The sequence below is a fragment of the Bombus huntii genome, chromosome 8 (genome assembly GCF_024542735.1).
Source record: "Bombus huntii isolate Logan2020A chromosome 8, iyBomHunt1.1, whole genome shotgun sequence".
NCBI lineage: Eukaryota > Metazoa > Arthropoda > Insecta > Hymenoptera > Apidae > Bombus > Bombus huntii.
The window spans coordinates 4,922,816-4,944,709 of NC_066245.1; the positions used below are offsets into that span (position 1 = coordinate 4,922,816).

The 21,894-nt window shown below is 44.7% G+C and overlaps 1 protein-coding gene across 4 annotated transcripts; it reads right to left on the reverse strand.

The window, feature by feature from the left end:
- Positions 1-576: 576 nt before the first annotated feature.
- On the reverse strand, positions 577-21,550 carry LOC126869057 (proton channel OtopLc-like). 4 transcript variants are annotated; one of them, XM_050625186.1, is made up of 11 exons: positions 20,882-21,550; positions 19,684-19,912; positions 17,615-17,867; positions 16,588-16,868; positions 8,775-9,002; positions 7,164-7,366; positions 6,992-7,018; positions 6,019-6,332; positions 4,809-4,974; positions 3,995-4,280; positions 577-3,896 (listed from the first exon to the last, which is right to left on the reverse strand). In XM_050625186.1, exons 3-11 carry the CDS (start codon positions 17,699-17,701, stop codon positions 3,191-3,193), a joined length of 2,298 nt encoding a protein of 765 aa, XP_050481143.1. In that variant the 5' UTR covers positions 17,702-17,867; positions 19,684-19,912; positions 20,882-21,550; the 3' UTR covers positions 577-3,190. The 4 variants fall into 4 exon arrangements, with proteins under 4 accessions (XP_050481143.1, XP_050481145.1, XP_050481144.1 ...); XM_050625188.1 differs by lacking the exon at positions 6,992-7,018 and having other exon boundaries at positions 20,882-21,549; XM_050625187.1 differs by lacking the exons at positions 19,684-19,912; positions 20,882-21,550 and having other exon boundaries at positions 17,615-17,876.
- Between the last annotated feature and the right edge of the window lie 344 nt (positions 21,551-21,894).

A 21,894-nucleotide genomic window follows, 5' to 3' on the forward strand; every position in this document is an offset into this window, starting at 1 on the left:
GACAGGACGATAGACGCTTGGTGGCAAAGAACGAAAGTAAATTATTATTGCGGACGAGTGTATTGCAATTCGTAAGGTACAAATAGTACAAAGGGTATAAGAGTACAAACATTGCGTAGGAACTAGAATATGCGGACATAGAAAAAGTACAGTTTAGAGACGTGACATAGAAGGGTATCGTTTTCCCTCGTTCACCCTTGCTCGAATTTCGAATTGCGCACATCGTGACTTACCTCCGATTTTCGTTTCGTAATTCATCTCGATTTTCGGTTAAGACTCGTGCCGAGATCGCTTGTGCCGTTTTCAACACGATATCAAGAGCGTTACGCACGTGGATTGACTTAAATGGAATAGAAATTGACAAGCTTTTTTCAATCTTTGCGAATGACAACGATGCGAAAGACGAAGAAAGAGGAGAAGAAGAAGAGTAAATAGAAAGGGAGGAAGAAAAGAAAGGACAAAGTGAGAAAGCGATGGGAGATGAATCTCGACACGAGCCCCGATCAATAAACGTAACGTGTCGCGCGTAAATCCTATATCTGATAATACAATAAATATTATAATAGAACAACGCAATAATAAATATATTTATATTTGTATATATATGTGTATATATTATATATAATATAGGAAGAAACATGTCGACACAACTAGCTCTAAACACCGAGAGGATCCATTTTCTTATCTTTTCTCTTCGCTTATCCTTCTTACGTTCTCTTCTTTTCTTTCTCCTTGAAACCCCGTATTTACAGCCGCCTTACAGTCGAATTTTTACATCTTACAAAAGAATCAACCGGTTCAACTATGCAGCTTAGATTTCCAGTATCGCTGAAAGTGTGATCGTTTATCGACGAAGAATAAAAAAAAAAGCGCCTATCGCACGACAAACACGCGTTTAACTACTAAAAATGTCTCTACCGAACGTTTTACGCTTTCGACGCTTTCCCGTTTCCTCTTTATCTCTCTCCTGACCATTCTTTTTCTCGTCGAGTTGTTCCCAAGGGACACACGCACATATCGTCACGCAGTCGTCTCACACAACACGCGGTAAAACAAACGCATACGGGCATTCTCGCGGAACAATAGTATCGTACACCGATCGATTAGATCGGTACGACTCTCTCATTCGGTCTCTCCTCGTGGAACCATCCGTTGAGCAGAAAATGTATGAAACACACTCGAGCAGGTCGTCTCGGCTAATTCTTTCAAGGTTGCGGTCGATCGCGATTCTTCGATACCCCTTTTTCCTTTTTTAATTATTCAGAGATTGGACAGCACACTCGACGGATTAAGGCTTAATGATATGATTCGCCATTGTACTCTGTTCCTCCTTCGAACGTTATCTTCATCTTATCTCCTCTTTTTCTTTTTTTATCTTAACATTTTCTTTCTATCACTTCGCGTGATAAATCTATGGGAATCTACGGGACGATGCTTTTGCATTATTGCCACCGTTCAACAATCTCGTGAATTTCTTTTTTATAAACGTACCTATCTTTCTTTCTTTTTTCTTTTGTCTTTTTTTTTTCGTTTTCTTTTTTTGAAACGGTTGGAAGTAACGCACGAAGCATCGATTCGGTGCTATGTTTAAAACTGAGACCTCCCTCTTCCTCTCGCTCGTTCTCATCGCGTTTCTCTCTACAAACCGATATTTCGAATTTAGATTCGTGACTAACGTGCAACGCCATGCGAGGAACCGTTGAAGGCTTGCAATTTCGATGTGATTCAAGTGGACTTGTATAGGATAAACGTTGTGTGCTCGCACGCTCGACTCTCGAGGCTTCCGTTTCCTCGAAATGCGCACGATCGATCGATCGCGAGACGTTGCCGCATAAAATCGTGAGAAACAGACTATACATTTACTTTGTACAACTATCGTGACAGACGCGTTGGACTTTTATACTTATTACTTCAAACCCACTTTCCCTTCGAGTAAAAAAATTACGACGAGAGCATCTACGTAGTAACAATATAAAAAACTATTCGAGTTGTTCAGTCAGGACTTCGCTATAGGTAATCTGTTTCTCTCGATCGTTGGATTATTCTTTTAGTTTCTTTCTCTCTCTCTCTCTCTTTCTCTCTCTGTCTCTCTCTCTCTCTCTCTCTCTCTCTTTGAATTATTCATTCGAATAACCAGGGACATTATGTTAAGTTGCAGCTTTGTACTACGTGGAAGACGGATATCCGTGAGAGTATTCGAGTAACATCGAAGGACAGATCGATCAGGGGTTCTCTGGGTTAACGCGGATTTTGGTCGACTTGCATCAGAAACGTAATCGTTCTTCTATCACCTTAACCATCGTCCTAAGGTTGCTTAGAATTCAGTCTTACGAACGTTTACGATCAAAGAAAAAAGACCTTTCTTTCTTTTCTCATTCTTTCGTATACACACACTCGCTGCCTTTCTCTCTTTTCTCTCATTCGCTATTTTGATCGGTAGAAAATCGTCTTAACGCTTACTTATCGAACAGAAATCTCATTGTTCCCGAGAAAATCGAAGGAACAGTCGTTGCTTCGACGATTCTAAGCGACTAATCGTCTAACATCTAACCTCGGTAAAAATTGTGCGTCGTTAATCGTGCCTCCATTCTTTCCTACTCTTTTACTTGTTTCCCTTAAATCGATTACCATTAAAAGATTTCAAAATGTCTGCGCGTTCGTTCGCAGTTCGTTCCTGAATCTCGTCACGTACGAACTGCGTATATACATCGTGATTCGTTTTAACGCGACGACGATTCGAGATAAAAGCTTCTTACAATTATCTAAACGATAATAAATAACACAACTTCTCGACGATCGAAAACAAACGCGGCTGCCAACCACTTTCTCCTCTACGGTTCGTCGAGCTTCGTTTTAACGCGTTACTAACGTGAAATCGTTAACGTATAACGTGTCTAAATCAACCTAAAACAACGCATAACGCCTCGAAACGCATACTCGACTAACATAGTGAACTTGGTAAATTGTATCGACAGCTTTTTGCAACACCTCAGGGACGTAGGACGAGGATTTGACGAAGAAGAGGTAAAAGGACGTCGACCTTGGACCACGTAGCTCACAAAGAGACTTTTCTCCGCGATTACATGAAGTAAATTGGATCGTTCTCTGCGATGGCATCCAGCCTGCCCGGCAAGGTTTTCGGTCGTTGAGGAGCCGTGGTCTTGTACACGACCTCACGAGACCCCTTACGTCACATGTAGGTTGGTTTCACTTTGTACGCCCTTTTCCAAACCTCGCACAGACAGACGGTGCTGTGGAACCTATAGAAGATCGCCAGAGGCATCGAGACGTGCGTGATGATCGTCCACGCCCACAGGCCGTAGAAATGCAATTGCACCGGGTGCGATTCCGCTCGCGATTTTTCCAACGTGTTAATCGCCCACATCGCCAGATTCGTCACCAGTAGAAACGTTACGATCTCTCTACCCGGTTTCCTCCTTATTTGTTTCGCAGTGACGACAGATCTCCTTGACGCGTCCAAAATGAAGATGGTTTGAAACGTAGTCTGCACAACGCTCGCCAACGCCGTAATAAGCACCAAGATCGTGTGCTTGGCCAGAGTAAATTGGGCGCCGATGATCGTGAACGTTGAATAAATGAACATGCCCGTCTGCGCGGCTACTAGAAGAATGTTGTCCAGTTCTAGGTTTCGGGTGCCGTCGTAACGGAGCTTTCGCATCTGGAACATCCCTATCAGCGTGGCCAACGTCGACATTCCGTATAACGTTAACTCGCAGACGTTCACTTCGGTGACGGCGAAGCTGACCAATTCTGGACGCGATATTAACACGAAGAATAAAATTAGCGAGATGATCGTTAGCACCAGGATCAAGATGCCCACGAACAGACCTTTGTGCGCCCGAGCACAATCCACGCTGTAGTGATGTGGCGATCTCCTGTGAAATTGAAAGTAAAATCAGAGCTTGTACGCGTGACTAACGCATTGAAGTATATTTATAATTATTATGGTCTTCAATTGTGTTCAACGATTTACCTGTAAGCATGAGCATGATGCCGGGACCCAGGAGGTGTTTTAGGCTGAGAAAACGCCGCCTTCGATATATTCTTCCACATTACGTATAGAATCGCAGCACAGATTAAGCTGTACTCGATCGTGCAAGGAAATAGAAACGGACTGGCGTCCTGGACTAACGATCCCATTATGTTGGTTCGACGACACTCGAACATGTGATGCGGCCCTTTCAGACCTCTCGGTAGCCTCAGGTGCTCGCCATGGTGGTAGTGATTATGTCCCCCAAGATTAAGATTGGCCTTCGAACCTAATTTAATTTCAACTTGATTCTCCGCTCGATATCATTAGGGGTTTCGTTGTACTCGAGAGACGACATAATTATCCAGACACATGTACATATACAGTGACGAACGAAGATACTCGAATATTTTTTAATAGGAATCTTTTATGTATGTATCGTATGCGTTATGTAAAACGCATTAAAATTTCATCTGCCAAGTTGTTATCAGATATCGGTCTGGAAATGTAGAAATTACAAAATAGTTAACTCAAACGTATATCTACAGCATGATTAATCATCCTCAGCGTATAATAAGCGTCACAGACGGCCCCGCTGAATAACGATTGGTCGTTTAAATAATTTTGTCATCTCTGTGCAATAAAATACATTCGCATTAAATATCTTATAGCTTCTAAGTATAGCGTAATCTTAATTTTAAACTGTATCGACTCTCATTACAGTGCTAGTGAAATTTCAAAATGTTTCGTACAATACGCGTAAAAGGTTATCACTAGGGTTTGCGAGCTACTGCCCGTACGCAGCTATGGATCGTACCTAATCTGTGGGAGATCTTTAACGAGTTGTTCTCCGGATTGTAGAACGTCAATATCTCGTGTTTCGTTTCCTGTACAAGGACGCTCAGCCAGACCGACAGATTCGTTCCAATCATGTGCATCAGCCCGAAACGCGCAACCACCCGATGACGATAAACTTTCATTTGCTGTCAAAGAGAACACGGATTAACATCATCAGCGATTCGTAGAAAGGAACGAGAGTTTCCTTTGTACATCTAATTAAGGAAAGAGAAATAATCTTTGAAGCAGGACTAGGGAATCGCAAACGTATCGATCAGACGTTCGATAAGGATAATTCGATAATTATTAATCAGATTTGTCTCGTTGTAAAAGACTCAAACCGTATTTAGGGGGATGTTAAACGATCGGCGATAATTGAACGATGGGAATTCTCTCGATCGAGAAACCTCCACGGAAAGTTTCGATGAAAAGCGGTCGAGTGTGGCGAGAAATATTCATCTGTCGCGAGGCAAAGGAAAGAGCAAAGCCGGCCAGGGTAGGACAACTCGTGTTTCAGTATTAGTTTCAGGGTTGTTCACCCTTCCGTTTCATTAGCCTTTCTAGACAAGCTTCTCGTTTTGCATCGACGCTTTTGCTCTTTCATTACGTGCCGCGCACCGATCTCTGCATCATCGATGCCGCTGCTATTTTTAGTCCCATCACCTACTCAGTGATCCCCCTGCTGATTTTCAGTTAACCATCCCCTTTTACGCAATATCTTTGCGTGAAAAACGACGAACCGAACCGCTGCGATTCCCTTATCCCCTCTTAACGCTTGAAAGATGGGCCACGATTTTGTTTGCCATCGATCCAGCCACCGTACATTTACGTTTCTCCATAACAACACGCTAGATGCCAACATACGAAACGTTCAATTTTCTAAATCGTCTCCTTTTTCTAACACGATATACGTACAACCTTCGTATAGACATTGTAAATGACGACCAGCAGCTTTCCTCTATATGGCATTGTAAAATTGACAATTTGTCATCGTAAATGATTTTAATTTTCTAACTGTTATGGACGTAAAGGCATCTTTTTTGCGATTCCTTGAAGATAAACGAAACGGTGAAAAATAGAACATCTCGTATGATATATTTTCATACAGGATCAGCTGTCGATTGCATGGTGATCAGTGAAACGAGGGTTAATCTTGAATATAATTTCGATATCTGTAAAAATATACTCACCTCGTTGTTCAGAAATATAAAGTACATTTGTATGAAGATGAACGCCATCCTAGTGGCCGGCGTGAGGGCGAGCATGATGTTGTGGCACTTGGTGTTCTGCTCCAGCTCGAAGTACTGACCAAATTCCAGTCCCGAGTAGATCATCGAGCCGATACCGAACGCCACCGCACCCATTCGTAGATAAAAGCTTCCGTAGTGTTGAGCTGGTTTGATAGCAGTCACGTGCGGACACGTGGTGTCCGCAACATCGCTATCGCCACCGGCGCCGCTCGACGATCGCGACGAGTCCAGGTCGCACACGTCCTTTCGTTTCTCTTCTCATGCAAATTTATGGTAATCGGTCGGTTAAGATTAATGCGATTTTAACGGGGCTCAGCTCGCTGCTTCCCGTCGTCGGAAGCGGGTTGAAAGCTAGCGCGCGAGATGTCCGACTCGCCATTGCCACGCAATGATACTTTGACCCTTTAACGCTGTACTCTGACATTCTTCCGATTCGCTTATTTTTCATTTTCCGTTTGGATAGAAATGTCGAGTGACTACAGAAATCATTGGCGCATGCTTAATTATTTTCCAATGAAGCGTTTCTTTATCAAGTTCTATATATTTTATTTTCATAGCGTCAAATTTGTGTAATCGTATGAAAATACTACTAAATGGTAGGAAATAAATTTAATATACTTGGATTTAATCAATTGGTATATAAATGCTGTAATCGATACAACGATATGCCGATACTGTTTTTAGCTATTGTATCGTTTAGTTGTTTAGTATGAAGTTACGAGGTCATAGCTGATGGCGTAATTAAAGTTCTGCGAGGGTTCGTGTGAAGGGATTCGCAATGCACACAACGAGCAAAGGATTAATTTTGTAAGAAGCAGGCTGTTTTTGACAAATCGATAGGCAAGCGCCTAGGTTAGCGTAATGTGACCTATGTTCATGTCATAACAGTCTTGTGTAGAAAGAAATTACCTACTCGTAAAACAACTCGTAGCGGACCTTCCTGAAACGTCAAGTGGATCGTGTTCATTCGACCTCGTTTATATCCCTGGTCGTCGATATAAAGAAAAAAACAACGAAAAAAAAAAAGAAAAAGAAAGAAAAGATGGAGAAGAAAGAATTTCGTGCGATCACAGCGATCGACTTACTTGACTTGGATTTGCCGTCGCGAAGCAACGTGGCGTACATGTAGACGAGAAATATCATACTGCCGAAGTAGAGGTAAAGGTAGAATCCTTCGTAGAACGATGGCGGTATGTAGGTGGATATTACTTCAGCCATGGGAAAAGCGATTCCCATGACGACCAGCAGCTTTCCGTAAAGAGCGCTAAAAGTCGTTGCCAGGGCGTCACTGTGCAACAAACGGAAATTGTGCTTGAACGAGTGTGCCCACGCATTGGATTTCTCTCCACCGGGGAAATTGGATTATTTCCGGCCCTACCTGTTGTCGCGATTACTTTCTTCGACTTCGAGCGTTTCACCAAGATTACGGATATCGTCGTTCATCTTTCGAAATGCGTACCTATCGCGCGTGTACAGAAAATCGAATACGAGAAAATTCTTTTTCCTTCGGTTTAGGCTTGTAGCTCGATCGACTGAAAAAACGCAAGCGAAATGAACGTTAGCCAGACGAAAAGGAAACGTCGAGGCCCCGGAATGCAACGTCGGGAAGCGTCAGTGGAGATACCATCGGCCGCAAATACATCCACCCCCGTAAGAATTGGCTCAATTACGAGTAATCGTGTGCTCGACCGTGCGTATGTGTGTTTGATTCATAAAGTACCGGTAATTGCGGTGCAGACGTCGGTCAGGATAACCCCGAGGATCACGTGAAATTTCCGTGGTGACCGGCATATATTCTCCCCCTTCGTGTTAATTCGTTTGGAATTGGAATCAGTCAAGATGAAATCTTTTGGTCGATCGGTGCACAAGCGCTAATGGGACGCTTGAAACGTTCAACTGCGAATATGACCCGATTTAATCGTGCACGTTCAACTTTTCCACGCCATGACATTACATTCCACTGATTTTCGATATAGGCACCTGAAAGTTCTCAATATAGAACGACTCGTTGATGGTTATAAATTTGCAATACCTCTCAGCAAAGAAATAGTAACGCCTTTCTCATTCTGTATTCTATATCCTATATTCCATATTCTATTCTATTCGTTCTACTGCTCTTCGTTATCGAATTATTCGCAATTTTAATATCTTTTACTTTTTTCTCCTTTTGGTAGAAATAAAATTCGCAGGAGAATCATAGTAGAAAAGTTTATCAATTACTACGGTGTTATATCCATACATAAATGTTGATGATTTACGTTCCTTTCGTTGCTTCGTTATTTCGCTGAACATCCTGAATTTTTATTTTTAAATTGATAGCTATGAAAGTATGGAAATCGATTCAGTGCAACATCGCGATAAAACATAAAGCCGGTATTGCGTTTTCAGCACTTAGACAAAATATACCAAATACAACCAAAAAGAGCAATAACTGCATCGTATCAAAAATACTATCGATTAAAAGATTAGAGCTATAAAATTATAAGTCAACTTGCTATAAATTGATGGCTGATACATATACGCTGTCTTTCCCTATAATCGAACCATGGAGCCGTATAATCCTATAGAACTATATGATTCGATAGTCAGTATCTATATCGGTTTGAATATATCGAAGCTCACTACGTAAGAGAACAAACAATCCAATTCGATTCGGTGGAGAGCGAGAAAGAAAGGAACGTAAATAGAGAACTTACCATCCAAGCTTCTTCCACTTCCGGTCCTCGGCGACATCGAGGAAGGTCGGTGCCGGATAGCAGACCGCGGAAATCGGCTGCGAGGAGCATGGTAGAGCCAGGGCGAACTGGGGTGGCCGGTGAGCGCGGGAGGGTGAGCTGCTGCTGTGTCTAGACAGCGTTTCCGGCGAAACGATTACCGCGGACGGTGAAGCCGGCGACGGTAGTGCAGCCGGCAATCCTGGCCAGCTGAACAGACCGTGTTTCCTCATTATTTCTATCCTGTCCTTGGCCGATCGATTCATTGGTATCGACGGCTCAATTACGGTAGTAGATAATTACAAGGTACGCTGCTTGAGGTACCTGAACTACATCGGTAAAACGATTCGTTCTTTTTGTCGTTCCTGTAATTACCTGTGATTTCAATGTTCTTTTCATCATCAAAGATACTTCGACTCGTCGTGATTGCGTACTTATCGATACTAACGTGTACTAATCGAGCTTTACGCTTATCCATCGTCGAAAAGAAATTCTTCCATCCAACGAACTCGTAAAACGAACGGATCAATTTTTTCTAATCGGCCCATACCTACGCTGATTGGTGCGCGGGAATCAGAATCGATCGTTCTTTCCGTTTTCATTCTAGTCCCGGTCCCCAGTTACCAATTTTCATTCGTTCCACACGAATTTGCTCGATCGAAAGCAATTTATCCCGAAAGCATTCGACGCCAGTGCTTATCGCTTTCGAGCGGACTCGCGCCCTGCCCCCGTAATACGTTTAAGCGAGTTTCCTGAGTGCTAGCGGGTCGTCTGAAACGTGCACGCGGCCCGAACTTCGTCACCGTGAAACTGGCTGTCGTTACTCGCCGCCAATTCGAACTCGTTAAACTGCGCCGACAAATGGCCGGGAAACTTTTCACTGGGCGGTATCGCGACGTCGTCAGTTTCTCCGGAGAATTTCCACTCCAGCCATTGTAAGAAAGGCGACACGACGTTAAAGAGTACGTTCTCGGGCTTAAAGGCGGTCGCGCTAACACGGGGAGGAGTAATTAAGCGCGTTGCCGGGGAAAAATATTTTTTCGACCTGTTTTCACCACGCAACACGCTTAATGAAACTCTGGACGCGTTGCTCCAATCTAGTTTCTCTAGTTTATTCTTTTCTTTTCTTTTTTTTTTTCTTACGCGCTGCGAACGCCAGTAATTAAAGTGGGCGTGGGTTTTCCCATTTGCTCGATTGCGCTCTCCTCGCGCTATTCTACCTGTACTACGCGGCTATAAACAAGAAATTCGTTTTCTCTCGTTATCCGTTTAAAAGAAGAAAAGGAGGGAAAAGAACAAGCGGATAATTAACGCGTTGCTACTTTGATAGAATCAATGTTGAATATCCGATGAGTCTGGCCGCAACGTAACAACGGCTGCTAACTAAAAGTTTCGAGGAATTGAAAGGGGAGCTCCGGCCGCAAACGGTTTCGCGCGTCTAATTTAAGGTCAACACGGTGTCGTAACGTTTGATACACGTCACATTGACACTGGCTGCAGGAAGAGACCTACTATAGAGCGCGGACGGTCTCGCGAGCGTTATTAATGCGACGACTTTCGAACCAGTGGCCGTTTATCTAATGATAATCCCTCCTCCGATACGGCGGCCGTTTCTCACACACGTGCCGGCCTCAAGATTCGCTGCAATTGTCTTCTACGAAGAAACGGAGAAACACGTTACCCGTTTCTATGGAATCCACCACGACAACTTATAGATATACGCTTGGCGGTCGAAACGGAATGTAAATGCACTTTCACCGTTGCCAGCGTCGTCGCGATATTGCGTCGACGTATCGGGGCGAAATTTCAATTTACCGCAAGCTTGATTTACCCCCAACCACTCTGCAAGCGTTCCGCGAGAAAGAATTTTCGAGACGTCGTAAACGGAGTTGCTCGCTGGAAAACCAATTTTAGAATATACGAGAAACGGCGAAAATATTCGAGTAAAATAAATAGATTTAAATTTGATCAAAGTGATCGACAGAAATGGAGTAATTTGAGTGCTCAACTATTAACGAAAGAGTTCGGTTTTGGAAACAGGTCAACGTTTATTTTCGTATTCGAAATTCACCGCAGATGGTGTATTCCGGTTCGCGACATCCTCCGAAAGATCCCCGATATCCGAGCGTTATTTAATATTCTAGTAGCTGTCGTTCCACATATCCGAACGCGAATTACGCGTCTGAAACGAACACGTTGACGAAGCGAATTTCATGAAAGCCATCCATCCGCGAGGTTTTCGCTAACCCCTCTTTAAATATATCCAAAACCGGGAGATCGTTGTTCCGCGCGTTTAAGAAGGTAAACGAGGTACCGCGTAAAGCGACCTACCCCTACGAGGCCGATAGTAGGCAGTGAGAGGGACGTGGAGGAGTTTCGTCCTTTTCACTCGAGAGATTGCAGGGGTAGATGGTTGCTTGGGCGTGCGCGCGAGCGCGTTTCCACGCACCGTGAAAGAGAAACGTGAGAGGAAAGGTAGTCGACCAAGGATGGAATACGCGCGAAAGAGAAAGAGAGGATGACTCGTCTCTTGGCTTGCAGCTTTTTGAAATAATCACGTAGTGTTGAAGAAGCAGAGGAGCGCGAGAGGGTGTTGCCGGACGAGAGGGAACCCGTGGAAGGGAGCAAGAGGGCACCGAGGGGTTGATTCAGTGGCTGAGTACCGTTCCCTCATTGTGGCACGAGTGTATCCGTGGCTCAAGGACTCAGGGACTGGCTCACCCTTGTTTCGGTGGCTCCGCCACTCCGCCGCCCCTTTAGGATATCCCTCAGGAATCTATTCCTCGTCTTCGTTCGTTCGTTCGTTCGTTCGCTCTCTTTACGTGCTCGGATTCGAGCCACGAGAAAAGACCTCCTTTTAATCGTTTCGCTACCAAACTTTCGCCACGTAAATACTCGCTAAACGCTTTTCACCCCTTCTTCCCTACTTTTCCCGAGCTGTTTTCGCCAACGCCAAGCGCCACGCATTTTTATCTCTACGATTATTGCGAACTCTCCAACCGGCTGGGGATTATGCTTTTGACGTTCGAGGAGGGTCGTGGTTGGCCCGACTCGATACAGTGAACGTTTCGTGGTCGAGAGCTTTTTTGCCATCGAGTTTCTTCTCACTTTCGTTATCTAGTTTCTTTCACGTTAAATCGTTTTCGTACTCGCGATAGGCAATGATAACGTACATAGATCGACTGTAATCTTTTCGAGATCGATACGACGAAGTGTCACTACCAAACTAATAAGATTAATTTGTCGCTCGTAATTCTCACCGAATGCGTTGTTCCCTGCTGCGTTAATGGAAACCCAAAATTCCTGGTCTACCCGCAAAACAACTTCCAACTCGAGCATTTCGACGCGTTTCAACGATCGATCGAAATCCCCCTCGGGAAAGCATGCGAAACATACGAGGACTACGTCCTTGTCGTCGTCGTGCCATCGGAAATCGTAGACGACCGTGTGGCAGTGTGCGTGCGCGATTTCAGGATTCCCGACAAGTCGTCCGGAGTGAGAAGTACAGAGAGAGAGAAAGAGAGAGAGAGAGAGAGAGAGGAAGGAAGGAGCAACCGGATCGATTCGTGGTCTCGACAGGGTGGAATCGTAGTACCTGAGGGAGGTCTCCTTGATGAGCATATCCGTGACCTTGGCTGGTAGTTTCCTCGACCGTCTCGGCGGAATGTTAGCTGCTGAACTCGCCAGCGGGTTCGCACAGTCACGGCCCTGCGGCTCGTGTCACGACACTCTCGGACCCCGCATCACAAACTGATGCCCTGCACTCTCGCGAGTCCGCGGCTCTCTCTCCGCTAATCTTGCTCCTTCTCTTTCGCTGTCCCTCTTTTTCTCTCCCCATCCCACTCGTCGCCTGTATCCATCGTCTCTGGATACGCGGCCGTTTGATAGCGAGCTCGTTACCCGAATGAGATTCGCAGTGGCGTAACGTTCGCGGAAGGACCGCTCGAACTCGCCCACGTTCTATGCCACGAAGTTTCGTTCTGCGTGTCGAAGAGTTGCCTCGAGAAATCACGACGAAAGCAACGGCACCGACAAGTAGGCGGAAGCTGCGAGACGAAGGTCGAATGGAAACAAAGGAGAGACAGCGGCAGCGAAGCGGCTTGAATTTGGAAATTCTCGAATCGGATCGAGTGCGTCGAATTGCTTTAGCACCCTATTCGGTTCTCTCTATCCCCGGCATCTTCTCGTTCGTACCTTGACCGTGCAACGAGGATCCTCGAATCACGAACTTCCGCAACTTTGATCTTCGTAGGAGAAGGAAGAAAAGGAAAGGGGGAAGCGACTCGCTCCTCCTTTGCCCTGGCTGAGTTTGCTTGAAAGGAGTCGGGTGCCGAGTGCGCGTGCACCCTGATCAAATCTGCATGTAAATCGACGGAATAGGCCAGTCTTCCTGTTCTCGTCCGGACCGAAGGAGAGGACGGTTCACCGGAGGTTCCGGTGAAACGGGAAAGGAAGAGAGAGCTGGTAGCGGCAGAGGGAGAGAGAAAAAGGGACGAACGTTGGACGATGCGTAGAGGCAGGAGGGTGTACGTGGAGAGGATAGGAGAGGAGAGAAACGATAGAGAAGAGAATGCAACGACGGAAGCGAGATGGAAGCGACACGAAGGTCGTTCGTTGGCCATAACGAAGTGACAGGTCAATATTAACTTCGGTGCCGTTGGCCACTCGTGCGTTCACGAATTCACGTTCGATATCCGCCGGAAGTAATCGAGTTCGGTACGAAATGGAGGCGGCCGGCTATCCACGGATCGGCTGCCGCAGATCGGATGGAAATTGCCGTTCGAGCGGCAATTAATCGGTCGATTCGTCGCGTCGCCAAACGAATAAATAATCGATTCACGCGAGACAACAACGGTGATCGCGTTTCAGATAATACATAACGGAAATTACGAGAAAATTATTTGCCTAACCGTGATCAATATTCGGAAGAAGAAAAAGCACTGTCGTACGCGTTTGATTATCGTTGCTTGCCGCGATACGCCTTTGACGTCTCGTTTCTTGGTGACTCGGAGATTAAATCCGGTAGAAGCGGCAATTTTGCAAATTGGGGTCAGTGTTTCGCTTTGATCAAAAGCTCGCTCCGTTTCGTCTCGAACTCGCCCCTTTTCGGGCCGTCGACCACTCGTAAACGACTTTGGTCACCGATAGAGGTTACCCCGGTTTCAACATGATCAGCGTTCTCTCTCGGTTGCGAACGTGTTCACAATTGTGCTTCCGGTCATGCGAGTAAAAATTAATGGAGCAAAATGGAGACGCTCGCAATACGATTTTTCACGATCAAGTTCAATCGTCGATGGTGGACAAACTACCGCCGGTCGCTTCCCTGCTGGATACACGGGAGCCGAGGGATGCGCGTTAATCGTGGACAGTGACTAATGTTCCATGCCTGTGAATAGTGGCGGTGGTCGTTCGAATGAAGAGGCGAGGAGTAACGTGGCCGCTTAGAGGGGACGGTAATTCACATAGTGACGTTACGTATGGACCTACAAAGCGAGAAATAATGGACGATAACCTACAAGAATCTACAGAGATTTCCATCAGTGACATTATCAATTCTCTGAAAAATATGATGTAGCACCGACTAATGCGTGAATCTAATCGACGCGTATTATCCACGGCCAGATATGTTTTTTATTAATACGCTGCGTATCGTTGCTATAAGATCATCCTACAATTTTTTATTCTTGTCATATCGATTCTTATTAATTGTACGAACAATACGAAAAGGATAAATTATTTTTCAATATGATCTCGAGCACGGCATATTTCGTTCCTTATCGCGTTTAACGTATAAAAATATATATCGAAACGTATAGAAATTAAAAGCTTTTTAAGCGTGCACGTCTAGAATATTCAGTAGCAAAAATACGAAATTGTAAAGGAAGCATCTACAGATTTAGATGAGATTATTAATATTTAGAAGCCATTCATGAAATTGGTGGCTTCCCTTGTGTCCGATCAATGAAACCGTCAAAGACGGATCGTAATTCAGACTTCCTGCCACGAGGTAATCGCGTCACGGGCCTAATATTTCCATCGGTTGCCACGCTCGTAGTCGTTTCCTTACGCGTTCCTGCAATTATGCTGTATTCCTCGTGGTATTCCAGACGCGTTGAAAATACTTTCTTCTATCTCATCTCGCATTTTGTTCACCCCGACGCCGAGATTTTGTTTACCTACTTAACCAACCACTTTTTCCCCGGTTCGAGTTTCTCGCCAAATCTAGAGGAGACTCAAGCGAGAGACGTATGAGGCATCTTTAATGGATGAGAACGTCGCTGACAAAAAATGTAGGGGGTGAAAGACGCTTAACGCCGAAGACGGAAATTAATCGTTGCCGGTTTATTTCAATCGCCTTTCTTTCGAGCGAAGATGTCTTTATAGCAGCTCGTTCCAACGATGTTCTTCTTCTTCGTCTGAACGTTTCGCAAGATGTATACGAATGACCAACGTCGTTATGTAACGAAAAAAACGAATTTAATTTCCAAGTTGTATCTGATATCTATTCTGCATACATAGATAGGGAAATGGCTAGGTAAAAGAATGCAGATCTAATTGCTTATTTCTGATAGACCCCATACAGTTATAAAAATGGGCACATTCAGCCAAAAGCATCACGACACCTGTTTCACGCAATTATACTAATATTATTATTATTATTATTAGTCCAGAAGTTTTGTTATTGTCACTAGTACAATCAAGTGTCCTAATACCTGTTGCCGACAATCGTAAATGAATTTGTCCCTGAGCTACTGCATTTACCATCCTCTCAGTTTCACAAAGCGTATTAATAAAAAAATCCCGATGTCTAATTAGAAAAAAAGAAGCGAAAGGTGATAAGCATAATATGATCTTTTCACTACCATCTTGAAATTGTTAGTCTCTGTAGATAAAACACCTCTTTACGCCCTGAACGCTAATATTTACCCAGACCATCTACTTGCCTTTCTCTTCTTCAGTTACTAACCGAACATCCTTCAATCCGTAACCGCAAATATCCTCGAGCGACGAACGGAATCGCGTTACTGGACAAATCAAAATCGCATCTCCCAAGTAAAACGAAGGATCTCGCTGAGGGTGGAGGAAAAAAGAAAACGGGGGGTTCCAATTAAAACCGAGATCTCTTCGACTCGGATTAACACTAAACCTACCGGCGCCGTCAAATTGACCGCTCTCGCGACTTCTACACAAATTTAACCATATTTAAACTTTATCATATCGCTTCATAATTTCTCACTTTTCCTAAAACATGCATACAATATATTTTTCGCTATTTAATTTTAGTTTGCTCTTTTATTTTCTGAGAAAAATTTGTACACCGCTTTGCCTACCGTGAGCGGTCATTTTGACCGCCCGACAAAATATATTGGTTATTCTTAAAATAAATGCAATCAGTACAAAAAGAAGGCTATTTCAAGATCAGATGACAAACAAAATCAGTAATAACAAATAACAACAACTGTTACAGCCGTAATCTTGTCATAAAACAATCCATTCCTCGATCAAGATAGCCACCAGCTGTCAAGACATATCAACTCAGGCCCATAATAATCCTAAGGAGCCGCCACAAAATTTAACATTTTTTATAGTCCATTGTTACAAACATTTTAAAAGTCGAGAAGTTTCTTAGGGTTATTGCTCATTGCTATAAAACTATTACTTCTTTAATCACCGGTCATTTTGACCGCACATGGTAGAAATAGGTATATACCAAGTGTCGTTAGGTTTAATGTTAAAATATGGCGCAACGAAATGTACGCTGTTTTATTGCTCAGAATTTCCGACGCGTACTTACTCTTGCGGGGCGAGCGTGGAGAGCTGGGACGGGAGTTGCTGCTGCGTTGGTTTCTCGGCTTCCGTGTTAATTATTGGGCGGCCCTCGGGTGTTCGCAACGCAGCCTCCATCGCCGCGGCTTCCTCCTCTTCGCGCAGCTCCTCCGAAGCTTCCTCCGGGATCGTGATCATCACGTCCTCTAGCAGCGGCAGTTCGTTCCCAGTTTCTTCCAAATGGTTGTCCATCATCGGGTCCGAGTTTTCTCCTGGACGCGTTACCTCCTCGATGTCTGAGTCGATGCCCTGTCCACACGAATTAATACCCCTTTAGAAAAATTGTTAGAATTAAAGCTTTCAGGTTTGAGACGCGTTCTTAAAAAGAATGAGGTGGATAGATCCTGACCGGCACTGCTGGTGTATAAGACTTTCGTCTTCATTTGCGTTGCCTTCTTTCAGTTAGAAATTGTGGAAAAATAATCGGACTGTGTGTGTCGGGATTCGAACTTGGTCTGGAACGTTCATAACCAACTGCGCTAACCATTGTTTTGGCGTCGTCCAGTCGACGATAGGGTCTTTGTGTAGCAAGCCACGGGACACAAACCGTTGGAAAGTTTGCTGTCGAGTGTCGCTACAAGATAAAGATATGTCCCGATACTTCTTATTCTTATTATTTCTTTTACGTATCGTTCTCGTATAAGACTGACTTTCTTTCGCGTTTATGAAACCCTTTATTCAACTATAGATGCAGAGTAACTTTGAAAGTATATTTCATGTAACGAGTAGTCAATGCGTTTCGCAATTTCCTTTCAGAGTCACGCTGTTATCGAACTGGTATCTAACTCGTTAGAGTTTGCTTCTCCACTCTGCTTTCATTTATCCTATCCCCTTTCTTTTCCTTAAAGATATCAGCAAGTTCGCTATGGATTAAGGTAACGGAAAGACTTTCTACCGACAAAGAGACCGCGATTAGATATTAATATAAATTTGTCCTATCCAAGGGTAGAAAATATCTATCAAGGATTATCAATGTATCGTGTTGGAATTGGTACCTGGGCAAAGTCCATGTAGAAGGAATCCCTAGAGTCGGAACTGCCTCGGCGGAGCCGGAGGCTGAGATCCGGCGAGCTCTCTCCCATCTTTCTTATTTCCTTTCTCGTTCCTCCTCGCCTCTTCCTGTCTCCGCTCCGTCCCTCCCCTGTGTCTCCCTTGCGCAGCGCCTTCTCTCCACCCCTGTGCTACCAACCCCCTTTGTCTTTTACGAGCTTCTTGCTCCACAGACGGGGAATTCTAAAGAGGGTGGCCCTGCACACACAATCCAGCGAGTTTGCAGCCTGAAAGAATCGTCCTTGAATGACAGATCGTCGTCTCGTTCTATCATCTTCCGCCCTTTCCGCGCTTTTTTTTCTTTACGCTCGCTCTATCCTCGCTATCATCGTCCCTATGTCCGTCTTTGTCTGTCGCTCGTTTCCGCGGAACGAGCATGCGAAAGAACAAGAGTACGTCGTCGTTCGTCATTGGCGCGAAACAAAAATGCCCTGATGAAAGAAGGGCTGCCGAGTGGTCGTACGTGAGTCCGTGAATACCGAGTCCGGATCTCTGAATATCAAACGTTCGCGCGAATTAAAATTTCACCCCTATTTCCCCCGCTGTCGTCCGTGCTACTTTCGCTGGAAACGGCCACGGGGACAACGAAACGCCGTTGAACAGAAAATAGCCCCGTTCTTCGAGAGCGAACGAATAAAAATACCCTACCGTAAGTCAATAAATCACGGAACGACTGGTGCATTTAGAATAGGCATAAACGGACGTTTGAATTAAAATATGAAATCGAGGCATAGTAATTACGCGCAGGTACCGTAAGTATTCCGCGAATATTTATGCAAATTCGTATTTTTATGAATATAATTCCTACTTCTCCGGGTCTCCACCTTTATTCTACCCTCTTTCCTTCTCCTCCAGATTTGACCTCATAAACGCTATTGCCAACGAATACCTTGCGTACTTTATATAGATATTTTTGCATACTATGTGTTTTTATTTCATTTTTCCATTTTCGAATTTATACGAATGCGTAAAAATTTCCAGTCTATTTACACTATGTTTTGGGAATATTATTATAGACATATTCATCGAAACGTGTGTTTAAAATTAACAAGTATCCTGTGAATTGTGATCGGGAATGTACTTGGAGTACTTTGCTTGTTCCATTCGAAGGGTTTGAAAAGTTCTCCGTTGCCTGAAAGCAATAAACGGATCGTCCGTCGATCGAACTTCCCACTTCTTACATTAATTTTCGAGGATTTCGAAGGGTAGCCTTCGAAGTCTCGATCGTCAGACGAATAGAAGAAGGTGTCGTGGATAGGCGTGATTATCGGGCGTCTGGTAACTGGATTCAGTTACGTCGAAACTAATTACGAAAGCTAGGAAATTCAATGGAGCCTCCGGTTTGTCTTCGACTTAATTGCCTTAGCTGCGACTCCGACTGGCTGACTTTAATTAAAACTAGAAAATGTCGGTCTCGCGGCTCCCCACGGGATCGAACGCGTGGAAAAATCTCGTTCACGCGAACGAGCATTTTTTCCTCCGTCGCCTCGTTTAATTAACTCCGACTTGATCGGCCTGATTGAGATGACATGGCGCGACTCGAACATGGAACTTGTATATTTAGTCGTTTAATCTTGTTATTTGAAAATGTTAAAAGAAAGCTTAACGCGAAGCTTCTAGTTAAAACGGTAACAAGATATTCTACGTGCAACTTTCTTGCACCATGTTATGCACGTTAGCCTGGACCTACGTCTAGCCTTGCGAAATTCTGTTCTCGATAGACCTTCCAAGTGCACGAAACCTTACTCCCTTTTCGTCTGAACTCGACTGCCAGGAGAGACTCGAGCTTCCCTTACACTTAGCTATCGTATTCGGTGCAATTACTGCTCGGTTATTCGACCAAAGTACGAATTTCGACATTATTATCGTAGTTTCGATAGCTAAGAATAACGAATTTTCACCGCAAGCTTCTCTCGCTAATATATCACTCGGAGGCAGACGTCTGCTGTGAAAATGGAAGTACTTTGCAAGTAAAATTCAAAGAGGGGAATCGAAAACGTTCAGTTGGTCGTACCTTCAGGGAACATTTGTCTTTCTGTGCGCGATCCAGTCGCGGGCCAGTAAGACGCCACTTCGCCAGGATCTTGTAAGCCTGAACGTCAATGAACATTCTTCCTGTTCGGGATCAGACTCAGAACGCCATGCCGCGTCGGACCCTCTCGTTCCTCGAACGTTTTATGGCCAGCGTGCGTGGCGTCGAATATTTCTCCATCAAATGACTCCCCGTACACGTCACGATATTGCTACGGACCAGGGGAGAGATAACGTGGGGTAAGATGCTGGCTGTATTTTTTTTTCTCTGTTGGGAAAAGCCGGAAATAACTGGGAGAATTGCCGTGCGGATCTACTGCGCGTTTGTACGATTTCTTCCTCTCGGTTACTTTTGATGAAACGATTTTACAAATTCCATTTCTTACATTCTTTTCAACAGACTTTATTTCTCTTTGTAAATTGCGCGGGAATTGTAAGAGCTTGAAAGAAAGGAGTCCGCTGTTTAGCAGGTTGGAAAAGTCTTATCGTTTCAGTATTGAATTACAACGTAGCATTACGTGAAACAATTTTAAATAAGCTATAAATATGGCAATCGATACAGAGATTCCGTGGGCAAAGTTGTACAATTGTTGAAGCATACGTTTGCCAGCGATCCGCAGCAACGATTTTCCGTCACTTATATCGCGTGCCGGGAAAGGCAGGTATTTCCATCCGCGTTCATGCTCAACGGCAGTTCATTGGCTTTTTGCGTCCATAGCTCGTTTCGTTGCTTTATCTAACGCGTGGCATGAAAACAAGCCTACGGTGGCTGCACGCAACCTATTTGCCACTTTCCGCCGACCTTTATACGCTATCAGACACAAAACGTTCTAAGAGCTGACGATAGCGGCAGGAAACAAAATTAATTAGGTCGAGTCCGGTTCGAACCTATTGACGCAACTACGCATGAACACGGAAGTAAACGTTTCTGACTTTTTCCTAACTATTATCTCAAATCTCCGACACGTAAATCAAAGCATGAAACAGGAGCAAAATTAAGCATTGTCTACTCTGTTTAAGAATTTTCTACTTCTACCTCGTTCGTTTCTCTTAACACGAACATTCTCTACTTGAAAAACAAATATACGAGAGACAAATCATTGTTATTTCTCGTTCAAACAAAAACAAAAAAAAAAAGAAGGAAAAAGAACAGAAGGGAAGTGTACAGGAAATCCACTTACGGGGTCTGTGTCTCACACGATCGGACGTTCTCCACGCAATGTATCCTCATTCGTTCATCCCCCCGTGTCGCGGTCCGATTCGTTTTCACTTTCATCCAGCGGCTCGTGGTACCTCCTACCCTCCCGCGCGGACATCCGATCGCGGCAGCGGACCCGTCAGCTAGCCTCCGGTATCCGGAACCTCCGCGGTTCCATGGCCGGCCGCGAAACGGTGTGTCGGATCACACGAAACCACCCACACCACTGACACACGCAACAGAACACGGAACCAATTGACTATAACAACCGCGGGAAGAGGATTCGCGCGACTGATTCAGAAACACAGTCACCGATACGAGTCGCGAGACCGGCGTTGCACCGTGACTGCGATCGGAAATCGCACGCGATTCACCACGCGTCCGCTTTTGATCGTTGTCGCGCGTGCAAACACGCACCACGGGGATTGTTTTCCTATGGATATTAATCTGTAAACGGACTTGACCGGCCGTTACGATCGCCACGACCGCAAACACGGCCGGAACTTGTTGATACGACCTTGCGCTAGTAATCGAAAGTGTTTTCGAAGCGCGGGTTCAGGGACGACGTACGATCAATCGTGGCGTCGAGACCAGCCACCGAGACGACACTCTTTGGCACCCCCCGAAGGGCGCGCCACGCGAGCCATCGACATCCTGCTGCCAGAGCTGCCGGGCTGCTGCGATGGCCCGGGCGTCGCGATCACAGCGCCTGCGACGCCGCCACCCGTCCCACGCCGGTGATGTCGTTGCAGCTATTCCAGGACCGTATCTATCCTATACAATTTTTTTCAAATCCGATACATCGTTTCATTTAGTAACATCGCAGAATTTTATTTAAAATTACAGATTCCTTTGGTGATTTTTTTCTAAGACTGAAGCTTAGATGACCGATTGGTAATGATTATGAGGACTTGGAACGCTCTTCTTATTTGTGATAGGTAATTCAATGAATTTTTAATCGATTAGACTATAATTTAAAGAGTCTTAATTAAGCAG